This window comes from Zerene cesonia, chromosome 13, assembly GCF_012273895.1.
Source record: "Zerene cesonia ecotype Mississippi chromosome 13, Zerene_cesonia_1.1, whole genome shotgun sequence".
In the NCBI taxonomy this organism is placed as follows: domain Eukaryota; kingdom Metazoa; phylum Arthropoda; class Insecta; order Lepidoptera; family Pieridae; genus Zerene; species Zerene cesonia.
This window is the reverse complement of record NC_052114.1, coordinates 1201814-1223027: the sequence shown is the minus strand read 5'-3', so window position 1 is coordinate 1223027 and position 21214 is coordinate 1201814. Positions and strand designations below refer to the sequence as shown.

Genomic DNA, 21214 nt, shown 5'->3' with positions numbered 1-21214 from the left:
CTTAAAATTCATTTATTTATACATTGCTTAACAGTATTAAGTATATTTATCATATGCATCGTTAATATATTCATCTCAATTGCGTATGTTCTACATTACGTCACATTAAAAATTAAATTAACCAATTAAAACTATGGAACAATGAAATTATCAAAACAATCAAATGAGTTTCCCTTGAAATAATTTACACGGTTACGCTAAATAAATTGTCCATTTAAAAATCGCAATGTAATAAAGGAAATCTAATGCAAATGGGAATTCAGCGTTCCAAGACTTGTCTTAATAAATTACAAACACTTGTAGAAAATGGCTTTAAAATAAAGAGCCGGGGCGAGAGCATAGCGGACATTCTGAGGGTACTTTGCACAAAGGGAGACAGGACGTACTCACGATTATTATATAGGGGCCCCGGATTTAAATGTAGGTAAAGCTTTATGTAGCAATAGAAACAAATCTTATTCTACACGTAGTCTTGGGGTGTTCGTTTTTACTTTACATTTATTTGTAAGTGTATTCCTGTCATTATTATTATGAAGCATTTTTTTTTAGAGATTGAAATAAGCTGGATATTTGTTAAATTTTGAATATATAAACACATACTTTTTATAAAAGTGAGTGAATAAATGAAATTTTTTGTATATTATTTTATTAAAAAAGGCATCAAGTAAGGTTCGTTCGGTTCCGTTAGATTAAGCTATACTATACTATATATCTATACATCATACATTAACTTCGATAATTTAGAAATTAAATGTATGAATATCAAAACATGTGCTTAAAACACTATCTTTATTTTAATCGAGGTTACGAGTTTTATATTTATATTCCATAAACTAAACGTTATTTATAAAGATTTAAAAAAAAAAAGGTGTGTGTGCGATTCACACATGATAGAAGTGAAACTTCAATAAATCGTCAAAAGAATGAATAAAATAGTATGTATATTTCTGTCTCATTCTTTGCCGGCTTCATTCTACACATTTTTGTATTTCTGTCTCTTACCTTTCGTTTTTCTGTTGCATCAGGTTTTAAATCACAACGATTCTAAAGAAGTTTCACTTCAATAACAAATGTAATTTTAGTTAATTTCTCTCACATTGGGGCTCAACGTAAGATTGAATCCAGCATCCCTTTAAATTCTCGCCCTGAATCGGGATGCGCCGGTATTGTTACGTAAGACAAGCTTAAATCGCGTGAATTTTTAAAATTTGCATTAGTTTCTGATGTCAGCCATTTCTTAATCTATTTCTATCATTTTAAATGCATTCATTACGCACCCATACAATTGTATAACACACTTGTACGAATACCCATATAAAGAGCTTTCTAACATAAAACCTCAAATTTCTATATAATTACAATAAAGTTTAAAAGGATTTATAAATTTTATTGGTAAACCAAACTGCCATAAACAAAAAAATAACGCGCTAAAAAAACAAAAAAAAAAATCACTTCATTATTGTATTTGGAACACATGGTACCAACCAATGAGGAGTTCTCTTACATGAGCTTCATCTTCATAACCAGACCCATAATGACAATTATAACTTATTTAGTATCTAGGTGGAAAGTTCTCATCCATACAAATTAATCAAGATCAGTCGCATAGCAGGTTCTGTAAATCGTTGAGGAGTTCCCTAAACTATCCTTTGTCTTCATTATCATCCCCTCATGACAGTCACCGCTCATCTATTTGTAAAGTTATCATCAATACAAATTAAGCCTGAACACAAGGTTAAGGAATTCCCCCGTCACTGTAACCTCCATCATCAGATCGACTCCTGACCTTCATTAAATTGTAGTTCTTTAAAGTGCTCAATGGAAAAATAAACAAACTGAGTAGCCGCTGTTACCAATTTTGAGTTCGCCTCGTTTTCTCTGGGATGACGAAAAAGAAAAAAAATTAAGATCGTAAGCTCCGAGCACACATTAGGAATACGAGTCCGGTTGACTTCACTAATAGACCAAGGCTTTAATTTAATTCTGTGGCATGAAAAGTTATTTAATGAAGGCCTCTTTGAGTTTACTTCTGTTGAGCCTTGTAATTTTTTGCGCTTTATTTGATGTTTAATATGAATGACACTCTCATTAAATTCTGAGCATTGAGCGACTGAATAATTAATATCTATGTCTATATAATATAGCTCTGAGATAATGTAATATTTATGACTTCGAGCTAATTAATTATCGTATTTATATAAATAAAAAAAACTGTTTGAATTACATTATAATATGTCCATGGTGCAATCACAGTCCAACTTAGACTCAAACATTTATTTCAGCAAGACATCGTTAGAGGCACTTTCGAATCGTCAAAACGACGTACGACCGTTTCGGAAAGCAGTTGTATGCAATTTCTTCTGTATATTGACAACTCTAAAGACACAGTTAAACCATCAAAACACGACCCCGTTGACACGTATTATTTTATATCATACCCGCGGGCTTAGCGACGGAAAAATGGTCCATAAAAACATTCCCGCGTCGGATTTATGTGTAAAAATACGTATAAATAATAAATTTAACGACGCCCCGATTTCAGCTAAAACGTTATCGGTGGTTATTTGCATTTTATAAGCGTGAAGGACCTTGATCTTTTATACAATGTTAATTGATGTATATGAATATTATGTATGGGATTTGATAACGGTATAAATACCTATGAAACTTATATATTATATAAAATAATAATAAGCTATATATATATAGAAATAATAAGCAGTGGTGACTCATAGGAGGCCTGTATCCCAGCTGTGGGAACATATATGGGCTGATGATGATATATATAAAGATAATGTTAAGGTATAATTGTGATTTAATTACACAGATTCGAATTAGTTTACCTCAGTGGTTTGATGCTTATGAAGAAAGCTATTTTTTTTATCTGGGTAAAGATCAAGCTTATCGAGTTTAATAACATGTTTCGTTTCTTGCTTAGGTTACCTTACAGGGATGACTTTGAATGATAAGTCTGTCAGAGAAATTAGTTATAGACACTGTTTTGCTGCCTATAACACAAAAATTCTATAATACAAGTATATTGTACAAATAATATTAAAATTGGAAGATAGTGTGTGTATAAAAAAATATATTCCATATATTAGGTACATGCCACAAAAAGGGATCAAATCTTTTTCAAATCAAAATTTATGTAGGATGTGAGGAAAACAAAATTTTTAGTAATATTGAGAATGATTATAAAAAAAAAAATAAAAATAGAAATAAATGAGTTAACGTCGATTTCTATAAAATCTACATAACTATACATAATATATCATGATTGCGAAGAGTATTAAAATTATAGTTAATATTTGTAACGCAAGTTGCTTCAGCATAATTTAATAAGAAAATCCTTAGTTGATATAGCTCAATGGGCAATGAATAGAATGGAACAACTGAGCTAGGCAATATAATAAAATGAAATATTTTTATAAAATATAACATTCCCAGGCTACCCTAACGAACCTTATGAAATAAAACCGGATACTTGAAATATACAGCAAGCAAAGCTGTTAGTGATAAAATAGTTTGAACAAATTTGAAGTTACCTACCTTTTACACAAAAGATATATAATTTCACAGATGCACAATATAGTTCCAACCTTTCCGCTATCAACATATTTCAGTCCATCCCACTCTTTCGCATGCAATATCATATTTGCGTCTCTACCGTTGAAGTTTAGCTAGCTAAAAATTATTATTTCATCATCCAGCATTGTAACAAAACAAATAAAATTATGTAAAGCGTTTTAATTAATTAAATGGCAATTACGTATAATCAGTCAAAAGCAATTAGTTAAAACCCTGAAAATAATTTGCAGAAATTTAATGATAGTGGTATCCATTTCATATTGGCCATTAATTAATCATGTTTAATTGCTGGGTTCGTTTTTCATTTAATAATGACTTTGATAAACGGCCTTGTTGTTTTACAAGTCGCCAAGTCCTTTAGGGTCTAAGTGCTATATGAACTGTTCTTATATTAGTCAAAGCAACGGCTTCAATGTTATAAATCGCTACTATGAACCCATTCAGAATGTGAGGCAGTCGTTCAATAAAGTTTGTGGAATATTTAATTTCGAAGGAAATTATTTTATTACATATTTAACCAAATATCCTTAACCAATAGTAATATACATAATTATTTATAATTTATTTATTTTTCTCACATCAAATCTGTTTACAGGAGATACTGGCAAACTGTGCAATAACTTTTTAACGGATCTTACACGACTCATTCATTATACTATTTAACCAGACGTTTATAACACTTTACAGCGAGCCTTAATGTATGATACTCGCGTAAAATCAAACGTAAGAAAATACTAAGCAAAAACTAACTAAGTCTAATGCCAAAATATAACTTACAAAGGTTTTATTAATATCGATCGTAAGTTACGAAAGCAAAAAAGGTTTCATTTGGGGCGTAAAACACGAATTTTTATATGAAAGGCCTCAGTTTGATTGAAAAATGCATCCGACGAGGCCTGTCATGTAGCCAGCGAATACATTTTCACCAGCACTTCAGTTTTAGAAAGCAAAAATCATAAAATCGGCGACACTTTTGTGTGTACACTAACTTTATCACGCAGTTTTGTTTGTATCCTGAAAACAATGATCTGTTCTCATTCTTTGTAGTTGGGAACTAGTAAATCAGTCTAGTATTAGAGTCAATCACGCTAAAGCCGCTAGGCATATTTTGACAAAATATTATTCAGTGATAGACCAATATTACGTACAAATTATTATAAATTAAAATATTAGTATTGCATTCATTCAGATAGAATTTTCATACATTACCAAACCAGGAGATAAAAAATAGATTCGCGACTATATAGTTAAAAAGGTACATTTATTTTATTCAAAAATAGATGTTTTCGTACTTTTTTTATGTAATACGAGATACCTACTTTCATTATATTATTGCGAAAACAAACCATAAGTATTGCAGTTATATATTACACTTTCCATTCCAATCTACATGAAAACTAAAGTTATTTTATTCGCAACAACAAAAAATAACTCTTACAATTTATTATTAAAAAGTTTCCTGAGGTTTTCCACGCTGCTACAGCCAAGCGTTATGCATTTTAAAATGTTCACTCCAATCTTGTACTCGCATTATTTTGTTTGTATCTTTATGTGAGAAATGTGTTTTGTAATAGTACCTCAAATGTGCTCAAATTATGCCTGAGGATTTATGCTTGCGGTCGCCCGACTCCTTTAGTACATTGCTGAGGTTGCATCGTGTCCATAATGTTAAGTAATATTCATATATGATACTGCTGCGTGTGTTTTACTCTAGAGCTGTCTCGTATTAGCGTGAATTTAATAATTCGAGCTCAAAGCTTTTCTATAAAAGTTGAATGAAAAATTACTCTACAGATGTTGATTATTCAAATAGACTGTAGCGAGGGTGATTAAGCGTCCCATCTACAATAATATTATAAAGAAGAAACTTTTGTATTTTTTTATGTTTGTAAGGTTAACACTCAAAAACAGCGGTCTGATTTCAATTCTTTCACCATTAGAAAGCCGCAACATCAATGAGTGAAAAGGCTATATATGTACCAAGGGCGAAGCCGTGGCAAACAGATAGTTGCAAACAAAAATAGGATTAAATATTACATTATAATAAACTTGTTACTTCTTCTATAATATTAATTTTTAAGTCCATTTTCAGGCCATACAAAGAAAACTTAAAGTAAAGTAGGTACTAGCTATCCGCTCGCAGCTTCGCCAGCGATTTCATACTTTTTTTAGTCATACCGGGCATAAGACCCAATGGCTTTATGCCTGATGGAAAGCTATCACCAACGCTCATACACATTTGCAGAGTAGTGCATGCGACTGCGTTGCATTTAAGGGGTAAGAGATAAGGAAAAAATTTAAGACTGGTATAAAGGACTGGAGCACTCATAAGGATATCTACTCTAGCTTCCTTACTACCCAGACAAGAAAATCTCATCACAATTTCACCGTTCCGTTTAAAGAAAGACAAAGAACCAAATATAATTTTCCATTTATATCAGTAGGATGATTAAGATTGACACAAAGTTTGATAACATCAATTTACAGAGATTACAAAATGGCGCGGTGGGTGAAAGAAAATGTTATATTTAGACAATTTAGGAGTAGGCGTTAATATACCTTCTAGCGTTTTAACTGAGATTGTTTATTAATTAATATGCCAGAGGTGTTAATTAAAGTGATCTATGTTATATGCTCTACGTGTAGAAAATTTATCATATAATATTATCTGCTTTAACATTTTCAGAATACGCATTGGCATGGGGCATTTTCAGAATATCATTTTAATATCTATTCACGAGCTTTTAAAGTCGTTGTACTAGGAAAAGATACAGGTATGATTTGATCTTTCTTTGACATGAGTTGTAAGACGACTTTTTGATAAGAGTTCGTTTAAGTTAATTCATGTTAATTGTATAGCATTAAATTGCTTTATAAATGAGGAATTTTGAAAGAATGGAAAATGATCGTGACCGCGATAAATTTTTAGTATTTTATTTTTCTCAAATCGTATAAATATACGTATGCTACGTACGTTCCCCCTAATGGTCCCCCCTGAAATCACATATATTGCAATAGTAAGTAGCGTCTTAAATAGTTCCTGTGTCGTTAGATTACTGTTTTAAGCGAGGCAAATTTTTCTTGTAAAAAATATCTGCTGTATTTAAATTGAGTTCAATAAACTAGACATACTTTCAAATCCTTTTGTACCATCTATTTTCTATCATCTTTCATTTAAAAGTATTAAGCAGACTCTATCACTTCCCAAAATACATTATCTCCTATTTCAAACACTAAATGCACAGACTAAATTGTCACTCCAGATTAGGAACTGCATGTCGCGGTCGATTCATGTTACGAGGGACAAATTAAATTAGTCTGTGACTCCGCATCTCGGTTAGGGGAGTTTTGGTTTTTTATTAGCAACTTCACATATTTTATTTAATATATTGTGGGGTGAAAACATTATAAAAGTATAATATTTAGTAGGTTAATAAAATGTTTTGTCTAATTATTTATGATTATTACAAACTTTATTAAAGACGCAGTTACTGTCTGGCATTCGAAAATTACTGTCCAAAAAATAAATGAATTGTTAACATTATCCCCACTAATATATAATAAATGCGAGAGTAATTGTCTCTCCGTCCGTTTCCTAAGGTACGTCTAAACCACTTAACCGATTTGAATGATTTTGGTTTCAAGATAGCTTGAAAAATTTAAAAATTTCATAGGACAGGTTTTATCCTGGAAATCCCGGAAACGGGATGTATGCTGGTGCTCTTGGACCACACGGACGAAAAGTTGCTTTATTATAAAGTGAGTTTCCAACAGCATCATTGCTCAACTAATGATTACCATACATACAAGGCTTTAATTGGTTCAAATCAAAGCTTTAATTATTTTTTTTTATTTTAGAACGAATATGTAATAAGGTAATAATAGGAACATGAAATTTTAACAACGCTTCTTGAACTTAAAAAAAAAGCGTATAAATGTTCTAGAAAACCTTCCAACGCTAACAAATTACAAGGAGTTATTTCTAATTGCAATACTTCTGAGCTACAAAGCGACTTTTAACAATTAAAATGTTCACAAAATTACTCGAGTTCATTCTTTTAAAAGCGTATTTAAAAAAAAAAACTACACAATGTTTTATTTCCAACTCATCACGAATAACAAACACCTTTATAAAATTTTGCACCAATTAACTCAGTTTGGTTCAAAAGGATTATTATTGAAATAATTTTTATTTCTACTTTGTTTTTATTGCTTACTGGCGACCCACCCCGTCTTGACACGGTCTAAATATATATAACTCAAAGGTGACTGACTGACATAGTGATCTATCAACGCACAGCCCAAACCACTAGACGAATCAGGCTGATGCCCATAGATGTTATGATGCAGTCAAAATTTTGAAGATCTAAGTGCACAGAGACACAGACGGCGTAAAGCGACTTTGTTTATGCTGTCAATCAATCAGTCAAAAACTCTTTATGGTGCACCTTTACAAGAAGAGTGCAAACAAGACAAAGTACAAACAAGAAAATCAGAAGTATGAAAAAATTCTTCACAGTATTTTCTTATTTGATTTTACGCGAGTATTATACATTTAGAAATTAAAAATTTTTTAACGGATTTTAAACGCGATTTATTCATTATTTAATAACCCGACGTTTCGAACACTTTACAGCGAGCGTGGTCACGGGGAGACAGTCTTCCATCTCAAGTTTTTAATTTCTAAATTCTTCACATTTATAGTGGCGAAATCTTGCTCATGCCCATAGCTCCTGGGGAAGTATATGTGGGTTATGTCGGATTCCTACCGACTAAGCCTGTGTTCCCATGCGCTGCTCTAGAAGGGACTGTAGAAACATTTTCGTTATCTCTCCTCGTCATATTTATAACCTAATAGCTTTTCCTCGCGACTTCGCACGCGATAAATTCGGATTAGCTTAATAGATGTTATTATACATATAAACCTTCCTCTTGAATCTCTCTATCTATTAAAAAAACCTACCAAAATCCGTTGCGTAGCTTAAAGATTTAAGCATACGTAGGGACAGCGAAAGTGAAATCAAATTAAATGAAATGAAATGATGTGTTCTTTGAATAAATATCGTTCAAAAGTCTTTAATTTCTAAATACTCGCGTAAATTCAAACGCATGAAAGAGTAAATGAACTCTTCACATTTATATTGAAATATAATTACTTCCGTTTATTATATTACAATATAATTATCAGTACAAATATTGATATATCACCACATATATTTTTCTACAAAGACGGTCATCGACATCCCTGAAAGGTAACATTCCAAATTGGGACAAAAATGGGACCAAATGACGACAATTTTCCATCAAACACAAAAATTACTACTCATTTATCATTAATCGCATAAAACCCCACGAAGTTATAGAATAACAAAACCGAAAAAACGTTAAAATTTTGAACCTTCTTCGTTTTTGAAACGTCGGTTAAAAATACGATTTATGCATCTAGCATCCTCCATAAATCTGGGTCCCACCGGATGTTTATGTTTCATGGTTAATTATGTGCGGACGCTTAATGTTCTCTGTTATATTAACCGACTTAAAAAAATGTAATTCTCAATTTGGCTATATGGTTTTTTTCGTTCTCGTCACTTTTAGAAGAGCAAAATAGTTATTTAAATGAATATTTTTTTATTCGAAATAATAACGAACAACCATTTTTGATAATTAACATAAGGTACTTTGACTAAGTGTTTGAAGTGATTTTTTTCACTTTATTCTCATCTAAGCTAAGGTTCCGCATAAGTCACCTTCTATCCCCAATTGTCTTTGTCAAATTTCAACTAATTGTCTAATGATTAATGCTGTACCACACAGAATTAAAATTCAATTCCTTTTTTGTTTGAATTAAAGAGGCCGGATTTATTTACCCTTAAGAAACTTCTTAGATATAAAAAAAAACCTGCTCAACATGTTTACATAGATTATTAAGGACTTTACTCAAAAGTCGTAGTAAAACTAAGCTTTATATATCAACACAGACGTGTAATCCTATGAAGTACGCTGAATTGGCAAAACTATTTTTTTTAAGGCTCCGTATCCAAAAGGCAATAGGTAACTACAACTAGTCTTCACTGTCTGTCTGTCTCATGAACCGTGTTAGATAGTTGAAACTTTAAGAGATAATTTATTTCTGTTGTCGCTATAACAAAAAATAAAAAAGTCAAAAATTATTACGTTAAAAATGGGTTGCTTTCTCGTCGCTTTGGCCATAAACTGGTTGGGCGACCAATGTTTTTGCAGTTATTGTAAAGGGCTTGTACAGAAACCTTAGAATCGCAAGTCTAAATCGCAATTAAGAGATTTAATTTAAATACAAAAAAATCTCGTGTCACAGCATGACTGATTTTTATTAATTTTTGTGCATAAGTAGCTTTGAGGATCGATTGTGATCTGTGTTTTGTTTTTTCTATTTTCGTAACTGATAAACACCACCCCTTCCCCCACAGAAGCTCGACCTACAATAGTAGCATTCGTACGTTGTGTGGGGGAGCGGGAAGCATCGTCCATTCCTTTCTCAGTCCATTCCTTTTGTTCCGTTGTCAATCTCGCAGAGGTACTACTTCTGGGAATATTCATGGGCGGTGATGGTTTCTTACTATCAGTCGGTTAAGAAGAAACGAACCTCTTTCTTTTCTTTGTACCTCACTCAAATCAGGCAGGATGAGTTTTATTTAAACTTAAGAGTTATTCACAAATTTTCTAAATGTGCTTCAGAATTTGCCGCAAACCATATTACTGTTGATTAAGTCATTCTTCTGATAGCGAAGTGGGTCGAGGGTTGATAGTTTATTATAAAAGAACTTTAAGGAAGATATTCCATTATTACGGCCATAATATTTGATATGATCTTGAACAAAATCACCGTGAAGATGAAAACGTTAACATTAATTTCAACTTTTACGATCGAAGGACCAAATTGTGAGGTCCGTAAATTTTATTTCGCTGTATTAAAGTTGGGAAGTTAATAAGAAACTTTTAAAGTTTATTATTACGAACGACGTAGCAGTGGTAGGTAAACATTGCCATAGAGTATGTTATTATAAAAATATTATTTGTATACTCTGTGTATTGTTTCTTTGTAACCTACACGGTTAAATCAAATTAAAAATATGTTTGTAATACTTTCTACTTAAAGCATATATTCAAATTTGTATATGACTAGCGCGCCCACTTCGCCTTTGCCCGTGGTATATATTATATTCATTAGATCTAGTAGTAGTAGTTGTTCAGATTACCGCGTTCAATAATATAAAGCTTATTATTAGTACACATTATATCTAAGAATTAAAAGAAATCGTCGCCTTTACAGCATGACAACTCAAGTTATGTAATTAATGTAAAAGATTGATATCATTATATAGGTGTGTAATGATAATTGCTTTTAACAAAAAAAATCCCTCCAAATTCTTGGGACAAGACCAAATTTAAATGGCAACCACATGGCAGGTCCCACTTTCAAATTAAAAAATAACAAAAATCGCTTCATCCTATTATAAAACGATATAAGACAAAAGATACAAAAAATCAATCGAATTGATAATCTCCTTATTCTTTTGAAATCGATTGTAGATAAAAGTTAAGTGAGCACAGTTATGTATATTAATGTTAATGTGAAATAAGACTTAAATGCAATATGTTAATGTATGTTTTTCTTAAATCTCCTTTTAACAATGTTATTATTGAAATGTAATAGCAGTGGTGGCTCAGCGGTGGGAACCTCGGACTTCAAAATCGATAAGTCGGGGTTCGAGACCGGGCGAGCGTGCAGGAAATAAATTGCCTTTACAATTTATCTGCACATGTGGATATCATCACCACTGCTTAAAACGATGAAGGAAAACATCGTGAAGAGACCGGCATGTCCAAGAATCAAAAGTTCGGCAACATGTGACATCTGCAAACCCGCACTTGGCCAGCGTGGTGGATTATGGCCTGAACCCTCATAGGAGGCCTGCGTCCCAGCATTAGGAACATGTGTGTGCTGATGAGGATGATGAAAATAAAATAAAATAAGTATTATATTGATATATCGATATCACAGATAACCTTAATAAACATACATTTTACTTTTTATGTTAATACATTGAAAACATAATAGTAAAATCTCTCATACAGTCGTATCCATTAGTTAAATTTGTTCAAATTTCTAACATTCTTACAACGACAATGTTGCCATCGTATAACAAGCAATAAAGTTACAAACACACCTAGAACATATCTTGAATCATATTTCCATAAGCTTTTAGTCATGAAATTATATTACATCACTGTTAGTTGCTTGTATACGCACTACGAGACCCAATTTACATACGAAATAGAGATTTTTAAACATTATTTCCCTTTAAATTACTATATTGTATATTTTTGTTTTCGAGAATTGTATTTCGCGGATATAAAATCGAGCGAATGTTAAATGCGAAATGTTATTTACATTGTGACTGTCTACAGTTCCAGTGTAAATAGTCTCTTATGTAAATAAAATAAATATAGTTTTAAAAACATTTAAATGATCGAATCGCTTAAATTGTCTCATTTGCACTTATACAGAGCATACGTAAGGAAATTATTTTGTCGTGCTAATCCTTATAAGGATAAGATATTTTTTTATTTAACCTTGAGAAGTGTTGAAAGTTTTAACTGAGTCTGTCCTTGTCCCCAAGTGAATTGCAATTGTGTCTAAAGGAGTCGGTTACATACAAATATACAAGTGAAGCTAATAAAAACGGGTTAAAACGTGTAAAAACTGGGGCGTTCAAATATAGCAAACCTTAAAAACATTAAAATAATAGAATAAAATTCTCATTTATAAAGCATTAGATGCTCGTCCCAGCTCCGCCCGTATATCAAGATTAATGTTATTAGCATTCTCAGAGGTCTGAGCTTCTGCGAATGTTCATGGGCGGTGGTGATCGTTTACCATCAGGCGAACCACCAGCTCAGTTGCCCGCTATGACATAAAAAAAAAGATTCCTGTTTATCCTAAAGGAGCATTTAATCGGGATAAAAGGTATCCTATCACCCAAGTCAATTCACACCCTGTCTGTATACTAAATTTAATAAAAATCAGTTCTATACTTTCAGCAGACGGACAAACACCCAAACTATGTTATAAACTATGTTTCACATTTATAATATTAGCGTAATTTCAATGCTGTCAATTCTAAATCCAACCAAACCTTTACATTTATCATGTAATATATTCCGCATCCTCTTACAAAGCCAAACAGCATGTACTCGTATACCATGACACGATCTACATGACGGCTAGAAACGGGCCACTTGACAGTCCAAATGTCTGTCAGGAGCAGCAATCAAAATGTCGCTTTTGGTTTGGCTTTGTACTCAACATGAACCAGGAATGGCTTTTAGCATAGGAAATGCTGGGGGAATAATAATTGAGATGCATAATGTGTGTGTAACTCTAATACGGTCATTGTTAGACTTGTTATAATTTATTCGCTATAAATGTATGCGATTAAATTTTGAAACGTGATTTTTTGCGTCAATTTCTTGCTTTTTACTTAGAAAGGTTTTCTCATTTCAACAAAACTTTATATTGTTTTGCCTGAATCTTACATCAAATTTAAATACAGTCGTCATTTCTTAACTTACGAGTTATTTATTAAATACACTTTTTGTTTCTTTTGATTTAATTCGTTTGAATTGTGACGTCACAAAATGGCGCAGAAACAATACCGTTCTTAGTTGAATTACAGTAGTAAGTACAGTTTGTTTTATAGATAGAATCATTGCAAACCTTTTAGTTTTAAATAAAAAAATGTAACATATCGTATGGAATTCGGATACACACTATTCTCGTGACAATCATTCACAAATACGTTACAATAATACAATAGAATATTAGAAATTTTGAAAGAATAGAAAAAATTTGATCACGAGGCAGGATTCGAACCTGCGTTTCTTGCCTAACCGTAGCAACGCCTAGCCTCTCGGCCACCCGTGATCCCGCCACAGTAATCGAATATCTATTCTTTCAAAATTTCTCATTTATAAAGCATTTCAATGCTATAAAACTAAAAATGAAATTTAACAAAGGCCGCGTTCCATCGATACAATATTGTAATCATTGAAATAATGTTTCGTATTGGTTGTGATGGTTCTTAATCATCTCAATAGATGGCGTGGGGTGCCCCTTGCACATGAAACCGAAAGAATAGAAGAAATTCGATTACTGTGGCGGGATCACGGGTGGCCGAGAGGTTAGGCAAGTAACGCAGGTTCGAATCCTGCCTCGTGATCAAATTTTTTCTATTCTTTCAAAATTTCTCATTTATAAAGCATTTCAATGCTATAAAACTAAAAATTAAACAAAAGAATATGTTATCTATTCTTTGGTTACCATTAACACCAAAATGATCATAACAAACAATATGGCCTGAATCTCATGAGGTAGGCATTGTAGCCGGCCCTTGTACCACAAGTGGCGACAGAATACCCTTTCTTAGGACGCTGGTCCTTAATTGAAGAGCAAGGATCCTTCAAACTAACTTTTTATGGGAACAAAACCTCGTATGTTCTTTGAAATTGCGCTTTTTACATTGTGCCGTGTTTCATACAGTAATGAGGACATGGAATTGTTCGATGAGTTTTTTTTTTCGCGTGGTGAAAATAAATTTTCATGGTAAAAATTTTCATCCTCTATTTTATCCTTTTCGGAGGAAAATTCACCGAAATTGTTGCTTAGTCTTGCCTATTTCATAGTGCATGCTGATGCCTATTTCAGGCTATATGCGTGACAATTTTCTGTCCGAGCGGTCCGGTCGTGTAGCTACGGCTTTTGCTTTTTATTATACTAGCTTTTGCCCGTGGCTTCGCACGCGTTAATTCGAAGTAGTAATAGATGTTATTATACATACAAACCTCTTGAATCACTCTATCTATTAAAAAAACCCCATGAAAATCCGTTGCATAGTTTTCAATATATTTTAAGCAAGCATAGGGACATAGGGACAGAGAAAACGACTTTGTTTTATACTATGTATTGATTCAGATTCATACCAGCGAATTCCTCCGTGTCAATATTAAAGCAGGATCTTATTATATCAACGGGACTTTACACTCATGAAGCCCAGTTAAAATTTGCCCAAATATCTTCAAAGATCTACAAATCACGTATCTGCTTACTACTTACTATAAGAACGTTATTTGTGTGAATGTTTCACACTTACATACCACTTCTATGGTGTTTCTATAATTGAAAAGGTATCCTACTAATATTATAAATGCGAAAGTTTCTACGGATGAGTTTGTGTTTGTTGCTCTTTCACGCAAATACTACTGAACCAATTGCAATGAAATTTGGTACGTAGACAGCTGGACAACTGGAATAACATATAGGCAACTTTTTATCCCAATATTTCTACGGGATACGGACTTACGCGAGTAAAACCGCGAGGCGCATCTAGTATTTTATAATAATTGCATTCAGAATATTCTCGACTATTTCATGCAGTATCGTAATAAGAGCCTTGATTATACACTCTTGATTTGGCGGGTGTGTGACATTATTTATATGGCGGAATTATAGGGGATGATATGAAATCACATAGCAGTTCAAAGGAGAGGCGTTGTTTAGCGTCGCTTTTCACATTATTCGCTTATTTGCTTAGTAATTTTGAAGTGTTTCATTTGAAATTGTGGTACGTATGAGATAAATGCAAACTCGGTTATATGAGGGATAGCTAGGAGAATATTTATACATACAATATGTACAGACCATTTCTTTAGATGAAATATTTGTTTAAGTGTTATTGCTATAATATATTATATACGTTTTGTTGGTACAATTCATTTTAAACGTAGCTATAAATAACCCGGGGAAAAAATAAAATCGTGAATTTATAATTAACCTAATTGTTTATAAAGAAAATCGATCAGGGAAATAGAAGTATATCATCCGCCGATATTTTGTAACCAATCATATTGTAAACTAAATGAAAGCATTAAACATATGTTTTTGTATACAAAGATAATATAGGGCCAGTCCATATATGATACAGTCTTTGATATTTGATATCGTTGGCTTGCCGAATAATCAGGAGCCCGAGCTATAATCTATTTACCAGAAGGAGGGCTTCGTTTTTTACGTATACGTAGGCACATAATGTATTCGTATGCAGTCTGTGGCTTTGTGGATTTTAATGAGATATGAGATATACTAAGTAGTTCGTAAAAGGGAGAAGTATAACTGTATAATATGTATAATATAATTATATTTAACAAAATATCTAAATCTTCAAATTATCATTACTAGTTCAAATTTACAGGAGGCGATCGTATAGTTTGAAGTTGGTTGCAAATAGTTTTAGTTACTCTACTTTTAACTCAAAAATACTTCATAGGATTTTAATGATTTTTCGTCGTCTGCCACATCGGAGCTGGGGCGAGCGGCTAGTTAAATTTATAAAAAAATTATCCAACTCTCAACCTTTATTGTTAAATATTACGGGTATATACTAGTATATTTTATACATGTATATTTTATAGTGTATTATCCGATATATTTCATTCAAGTTATTTATAAACGAGTTCATCTGTTGCTGTTAGAAACGAATACCTGTTTGAATGTGCTTAATTCTCAATAGTTACAAACGCATGATTCATCATCCAAATCATACCAAAAGCTGTTTCAAATTAGCAAATTGACACGCACGATTAAGTAAAAGACATTATGTAGGTACATTAAAAATATTCAAATATTCGAAAATCATTTGTACTTTAAATGACATACAGAAAATGTACATTTTAAATAACGTTAGCGTTTCCCATATCTAGAACTTATTACAGAAATAACTTTTTGACATAAATACTTGTGAAAAATTCTGATAGGTGATAGTGATTCTAAAAGCATTTTACCTTATAAGTACTTTGTTTTTGTTTATTTAAACATTCTATCGCATTACACTTCTTATTTACATCTGATATTTCCAATTACTCATGTTATTGATGTATTTCGTAAAAATATTTATTAATAAACGTCATATAATTGAAGGTCTCACTCGTTTTCGAATGTAATACATATAGCCTATAGAATTCAGGGTCACGTTCTATCTATTTAACCTACTAATATTATAAATGCGAAGTTTGTAAGGTGTGTAAGGGTAACAAATGTTGCTCTTTCAAGCAAAAACTACTGAATCGATTGCAATGAAATTTGGTACGTAGATAGCTGAACAACTGGAATAACATTTAGGCAACTTTTTATCCCGATATTCCTACGGGATAAGGACTTAAGCGGGTGAAACCGCGGGGCGCAGCTAGTAGGCTATATCTAACGCTTAAATATTTCTTTCAAATCGGATTAGTCGTTGGTTTGATATTCCTTTTGAAATAATGATAATTAATATCGATTTAACCTCTTTCCCCGTAACTAAATAATAACACAATAAAAATAGAATATACTACAATGCATTAAAATTAAATTATAGTAGATATCATAAAATAAAAGTGCCATAAAATAAATGTTGAAATATGCTTCACGTCACTAAGGCTAAAACGGTAGGAAGCAGTCCCAGGAGAATATTCTAGATTTAAAAGTCCTTCAAAGGTGGAGTTGTGTTGTCGTGTGAACGTAGAATTTTGTAAAATGTTCGTAGACATTTAATACATCTAGTTAAATAAAAATTGTTAACTTTAAATTGAAGTCCCCTGTCTCCTATTGGGTTATGGGGCAGATGATATATATCTGTTTTAGTGATCGATTTTCTTTATGGATAAGTAGGTGATCGGAGCCTTCTGTGTCCGCCAGAGCCTGCGAGACATTTTTTTATGCATCCCCATTGAATCCAGGACTCCTCGACTCTAAGCTCACGCGTTAACCACTGAGCCATGGAGGCGGTCGCTTTATATTTAAATGTCAGTAAACATAGAAGACATTCCAGAGAACCTACCAGAAGTTTACATTAAGATATTCAATATGTATTTTTGGTTAAATGTCACTAAACATAGACGATAATTCACAGAACATACTAGAAGTTTACATTTTACTGTTACTTTTTAAGGTATAAGTATACTAAGTAGCCGAAAACTTTCCATGAGGGTAACAATTGTAGAAGATGCTTTGTCACAATATCTTTCACTAAGCGAATTCTTCGAAGCGTAAAAGTATCAACAAATAATTTCCGTCCAATGAGCGACAACCCTCACATCTCCGTAATCAATCATCTTTCTCACAATAGAAACAAAGCGATGGCACAAAAACTTCCCCGCTCACGAATTACGAGATAAAAGTAATCCGTCTTTAAAAGAAAATGTCTGCTTGCTAACGATATAACTGACGTTGGAAACACTAAGGTCTGTCGGCAAATGCAAATAAATAAAACTTGCATAAGATTGTTGACATCAAGATTTTGGACCGATGTACCTTATTGCGCGGTACGCTGGCTAAGGGGGCTAGGCGAGCGTCACGAAAAATCCTAACGACACTTGCTATAGTGTGAAGCGCTCGGAGAGGGGGCAGGCCGAGTATAAGATTCGACTTATTTGTACATTTTCTCTCATCTTCTCTTCAACTTCACTTACACTCACAAACTTCCCAGTTATCTCCAGATACAAACATTTCCGAAACACTTTCCTATTAATAATACAAAAAAAAACTTACGTTGATGCATTAAAAAAAAAACATCGTATCTGCGTAAACAATCTTTGCGAGTTCTTCTAAGTAATACGGGGTTGGGTTTCTAACTATGATTGCGGTGTGTATTTACTCAGTAATTGTAAGTAGTTATAATGCTATTTGATAGGTCGTAATACGATGTGGTCTAATTGATATAAATAATTAGTCTTGTTATGAAATGAAGTTGTTTTCAACATAAGGATAAAGGATTTTATCATTTAATCTTGCTAGTTAAGGCGTATAAAGAATGAAAATTTTTGAAACATTCAGTACATGTATCAAATATGTATAAACATGGAAGATGGTAGAAGTGGTGTGTAATATCTATAAGTAATACTTTATATAGAATCGACAATTGAAATATTTTTTACTAAAAGACATTACATTGACAATATTCACTTGCTTTTACAAGGTATTTTTAAAGGAGATACAATAAAAGCGTGTTGTAAAATAATTTAATATTTGTGATCTAGCATTTAAATTAACATATAAAATTGTATGATATATGTCAAGATATATGCTAAATTGATAGCGTATATTAAACATACCGCTCACCGCTTAATACTCGAATATACGAATAATAAACGAATAAAAACCATGAATACTAACCTGCCATACTTCACCTGTCAATCTCGAACTCTATGGAAATCGCCGATAAACAATACTCTACGATCTACGAATCACCGACGTCCAATACACAAAAATAATAGAAATTAATTTACTTTAATAAATTTATTCTAAATAACCCGTAAGAGAGCTCAGAACGTAGCTATAACGTCTTATGCTAATGACTGGTATTAACTCAATAATCTTGGCCTCGCCAGACCATCGGAAATCAATATAGAGGTGATAATGTAATCAAATGTAGTTATACTGATCGACTGCTCATTGCCTGCTGGTCTGCATTTGAATATTATATCATATTCCGTGTAAAATAGATTCATAGATTCATAGATTGTTCAGATTGCTATTAATAGTTGTTTATGATATGTAAAATTAAATTACTTATTAACATTACAATTAATAGGTACATGCCTAATTAATTTAGTCTACCCTTTCTTTGATCGGCAATTGGCAATATGTCTTAAACAGGTTGTTTGTCGGCGAAGACTACAGGAATAATAAATTACATTTGTATTGAAAACATCTATCAATATCAATAAATCATAAGTAGAACTAAGAGAACCTAAGTTCTATTCAAAATTAGTAATCACAATAAAAATTTGTTGCAGACAGATCTACTACATGTCCGTAAAAGAAATCAACGAGCAATTTCCTGACGGGGTCATGAAATTTCATTTTTTTATTTTTGAACTTAACTGATATTATGATCTTTTATCTTATTTGGGCTGTCAAGCGTGCTACAGCGGGTTTTAGATCAACTCCCATCTGGGAATGTACCACACCCCCATCGGCGTGATCGCGTAGTAGCTGTGTTTCTGTGTGGAAGAGTCAGAAGCCTGTATGTCTTCCTCTATTTGCTTGATCAATCCTGTCTTTATCCCTTATCCCTTTTCAAGCAATCCATTTGCAAAGTACATACACCTATCTAAATGTTTAGGAGTGGTGCCGCTCGCTTACTATCAGGCGACCCACCACCTCCTATATGTAAATTGATTCGTTTTCCCTAAGTTGTCAGTTTTCAACCAGAAGCACTAGCTTGGAATACAGTGCATGCGAGTCAGTTTCGTCCATTAACTCTTAACATTAATATTAGTAAATCTGCTGTTATTTTAAGTATTTAAAGGCAGCACTAAACGTTCGTGTTTACGAGCGCGAAGCAAAGATTTGTGCTCACTATATTTAGCTGTAAGTGCTTTATGTATGCGAATTGTTGTAACATCGGACCGTGTAAATCATGTATTAAGTATAGTGCCACTAACTTCACTTTGCAATGGCGAAAAATTGAATAAGAGAGTGAATTGTCAATCGTCAAATGCTCTGTGTGTTTTATTTCTATCTTTGAAAAATTTTATTGCTAAATGTTCAAAAGTTATTCATCTATTTGTTTTAGTGTATTGACCAGCTAGCTTATGTTATAAATGTATTACATTTATGCATGAATAAACGTTAAAATAATGCTAGTAAGGTTGATTTTACTATAAAGTATTTTTTATATCAATTAGAATATTGACAAACACATATTTTAAGGACAGTTTTAAGCTTGTTTCTAGAATTGTGTCTAGTTATTTTTAATGAGCAAAGATTAATGTCGAACAAAATTCTCATTGAAACTGTTTCCATACTATTATATTAGACCACATGAAGTAATACATTCACTAATTATTGTTTAAGATTAGCGCTGAATTAAATTCCCAAATACTCTATAATATAAGAGTTTAAACTACAGGCTGTTATAGTATTGTCGGATATGAATGGTTTTTAAATAATATGCTGCATGAAGATACAGATGTCGCTTTTCATAACTTTTCAAACCTCGTTTAGCTGTCGAATACTATAAAATATCTTATCACTAAAAAACGGTGCATATTCGTACGGATTGTGAGTTGGTGTTTCGTACATTGTGTATTCAACGTTCGGCCTGACTACCCTCACCTTTTTACAATCAAACTAATATTAAGACCTTCTTACTTTTTGATTTCTAATAGTATTATATTATCTGTGCCTTAATATAATTGCTAATGTCATAATGTTTTTACAGTATTCAAATCGCAGACGTCGCTGTCAACGGATTCCGGGCTTTGCACTGAACGGGGCTTGAGGCGGACCCACATAGAGCTGATCAAGCCTCCTGGGAAGCGAATAGGACTTAAGCTGGCAGGTATGTTCCATTAATGAGTATCTGGGAAACCAATTTCCGCTTTAAAGCTTTGTTATTATGTTTCATTATTCAGCGCTGTCTAATTAACACACTATAGCAATATTATGCATTCCTAACTGATACGAGTGACGACATATACTTAGTCTGGCCATAAATACTGTTACACTTAATTATAAAAAAATATTACATTTGAATTTCGAATCTGT

General features: G+C 32.6%; 1 protein-coding gene across 2 annotated transcripts in view; it reads left to right on the top strand.

The window, feature by feature from the left end:
- LOC119831242 (glutamate receptor-interacting protein 1) overlaps nucleotides 1-21214 on the top strand; it is a 181604-nt gene that overhangs the window by 56519 nt on the left and 103871 nt on the right. For both annotated transcript variants that reach the window (XM_038354534.1, XM_038354533.1), the window contains exon 3: nucleotides 20889-21008. In XM_038354534.1, the coding sequence (XP_038210462.1) occupies nucleotides 20889-21008 (120 nt within the window). The remainder of the gene's footprint in view (nucleotides 1-20888; nucleotides 21009-21214) is intronic.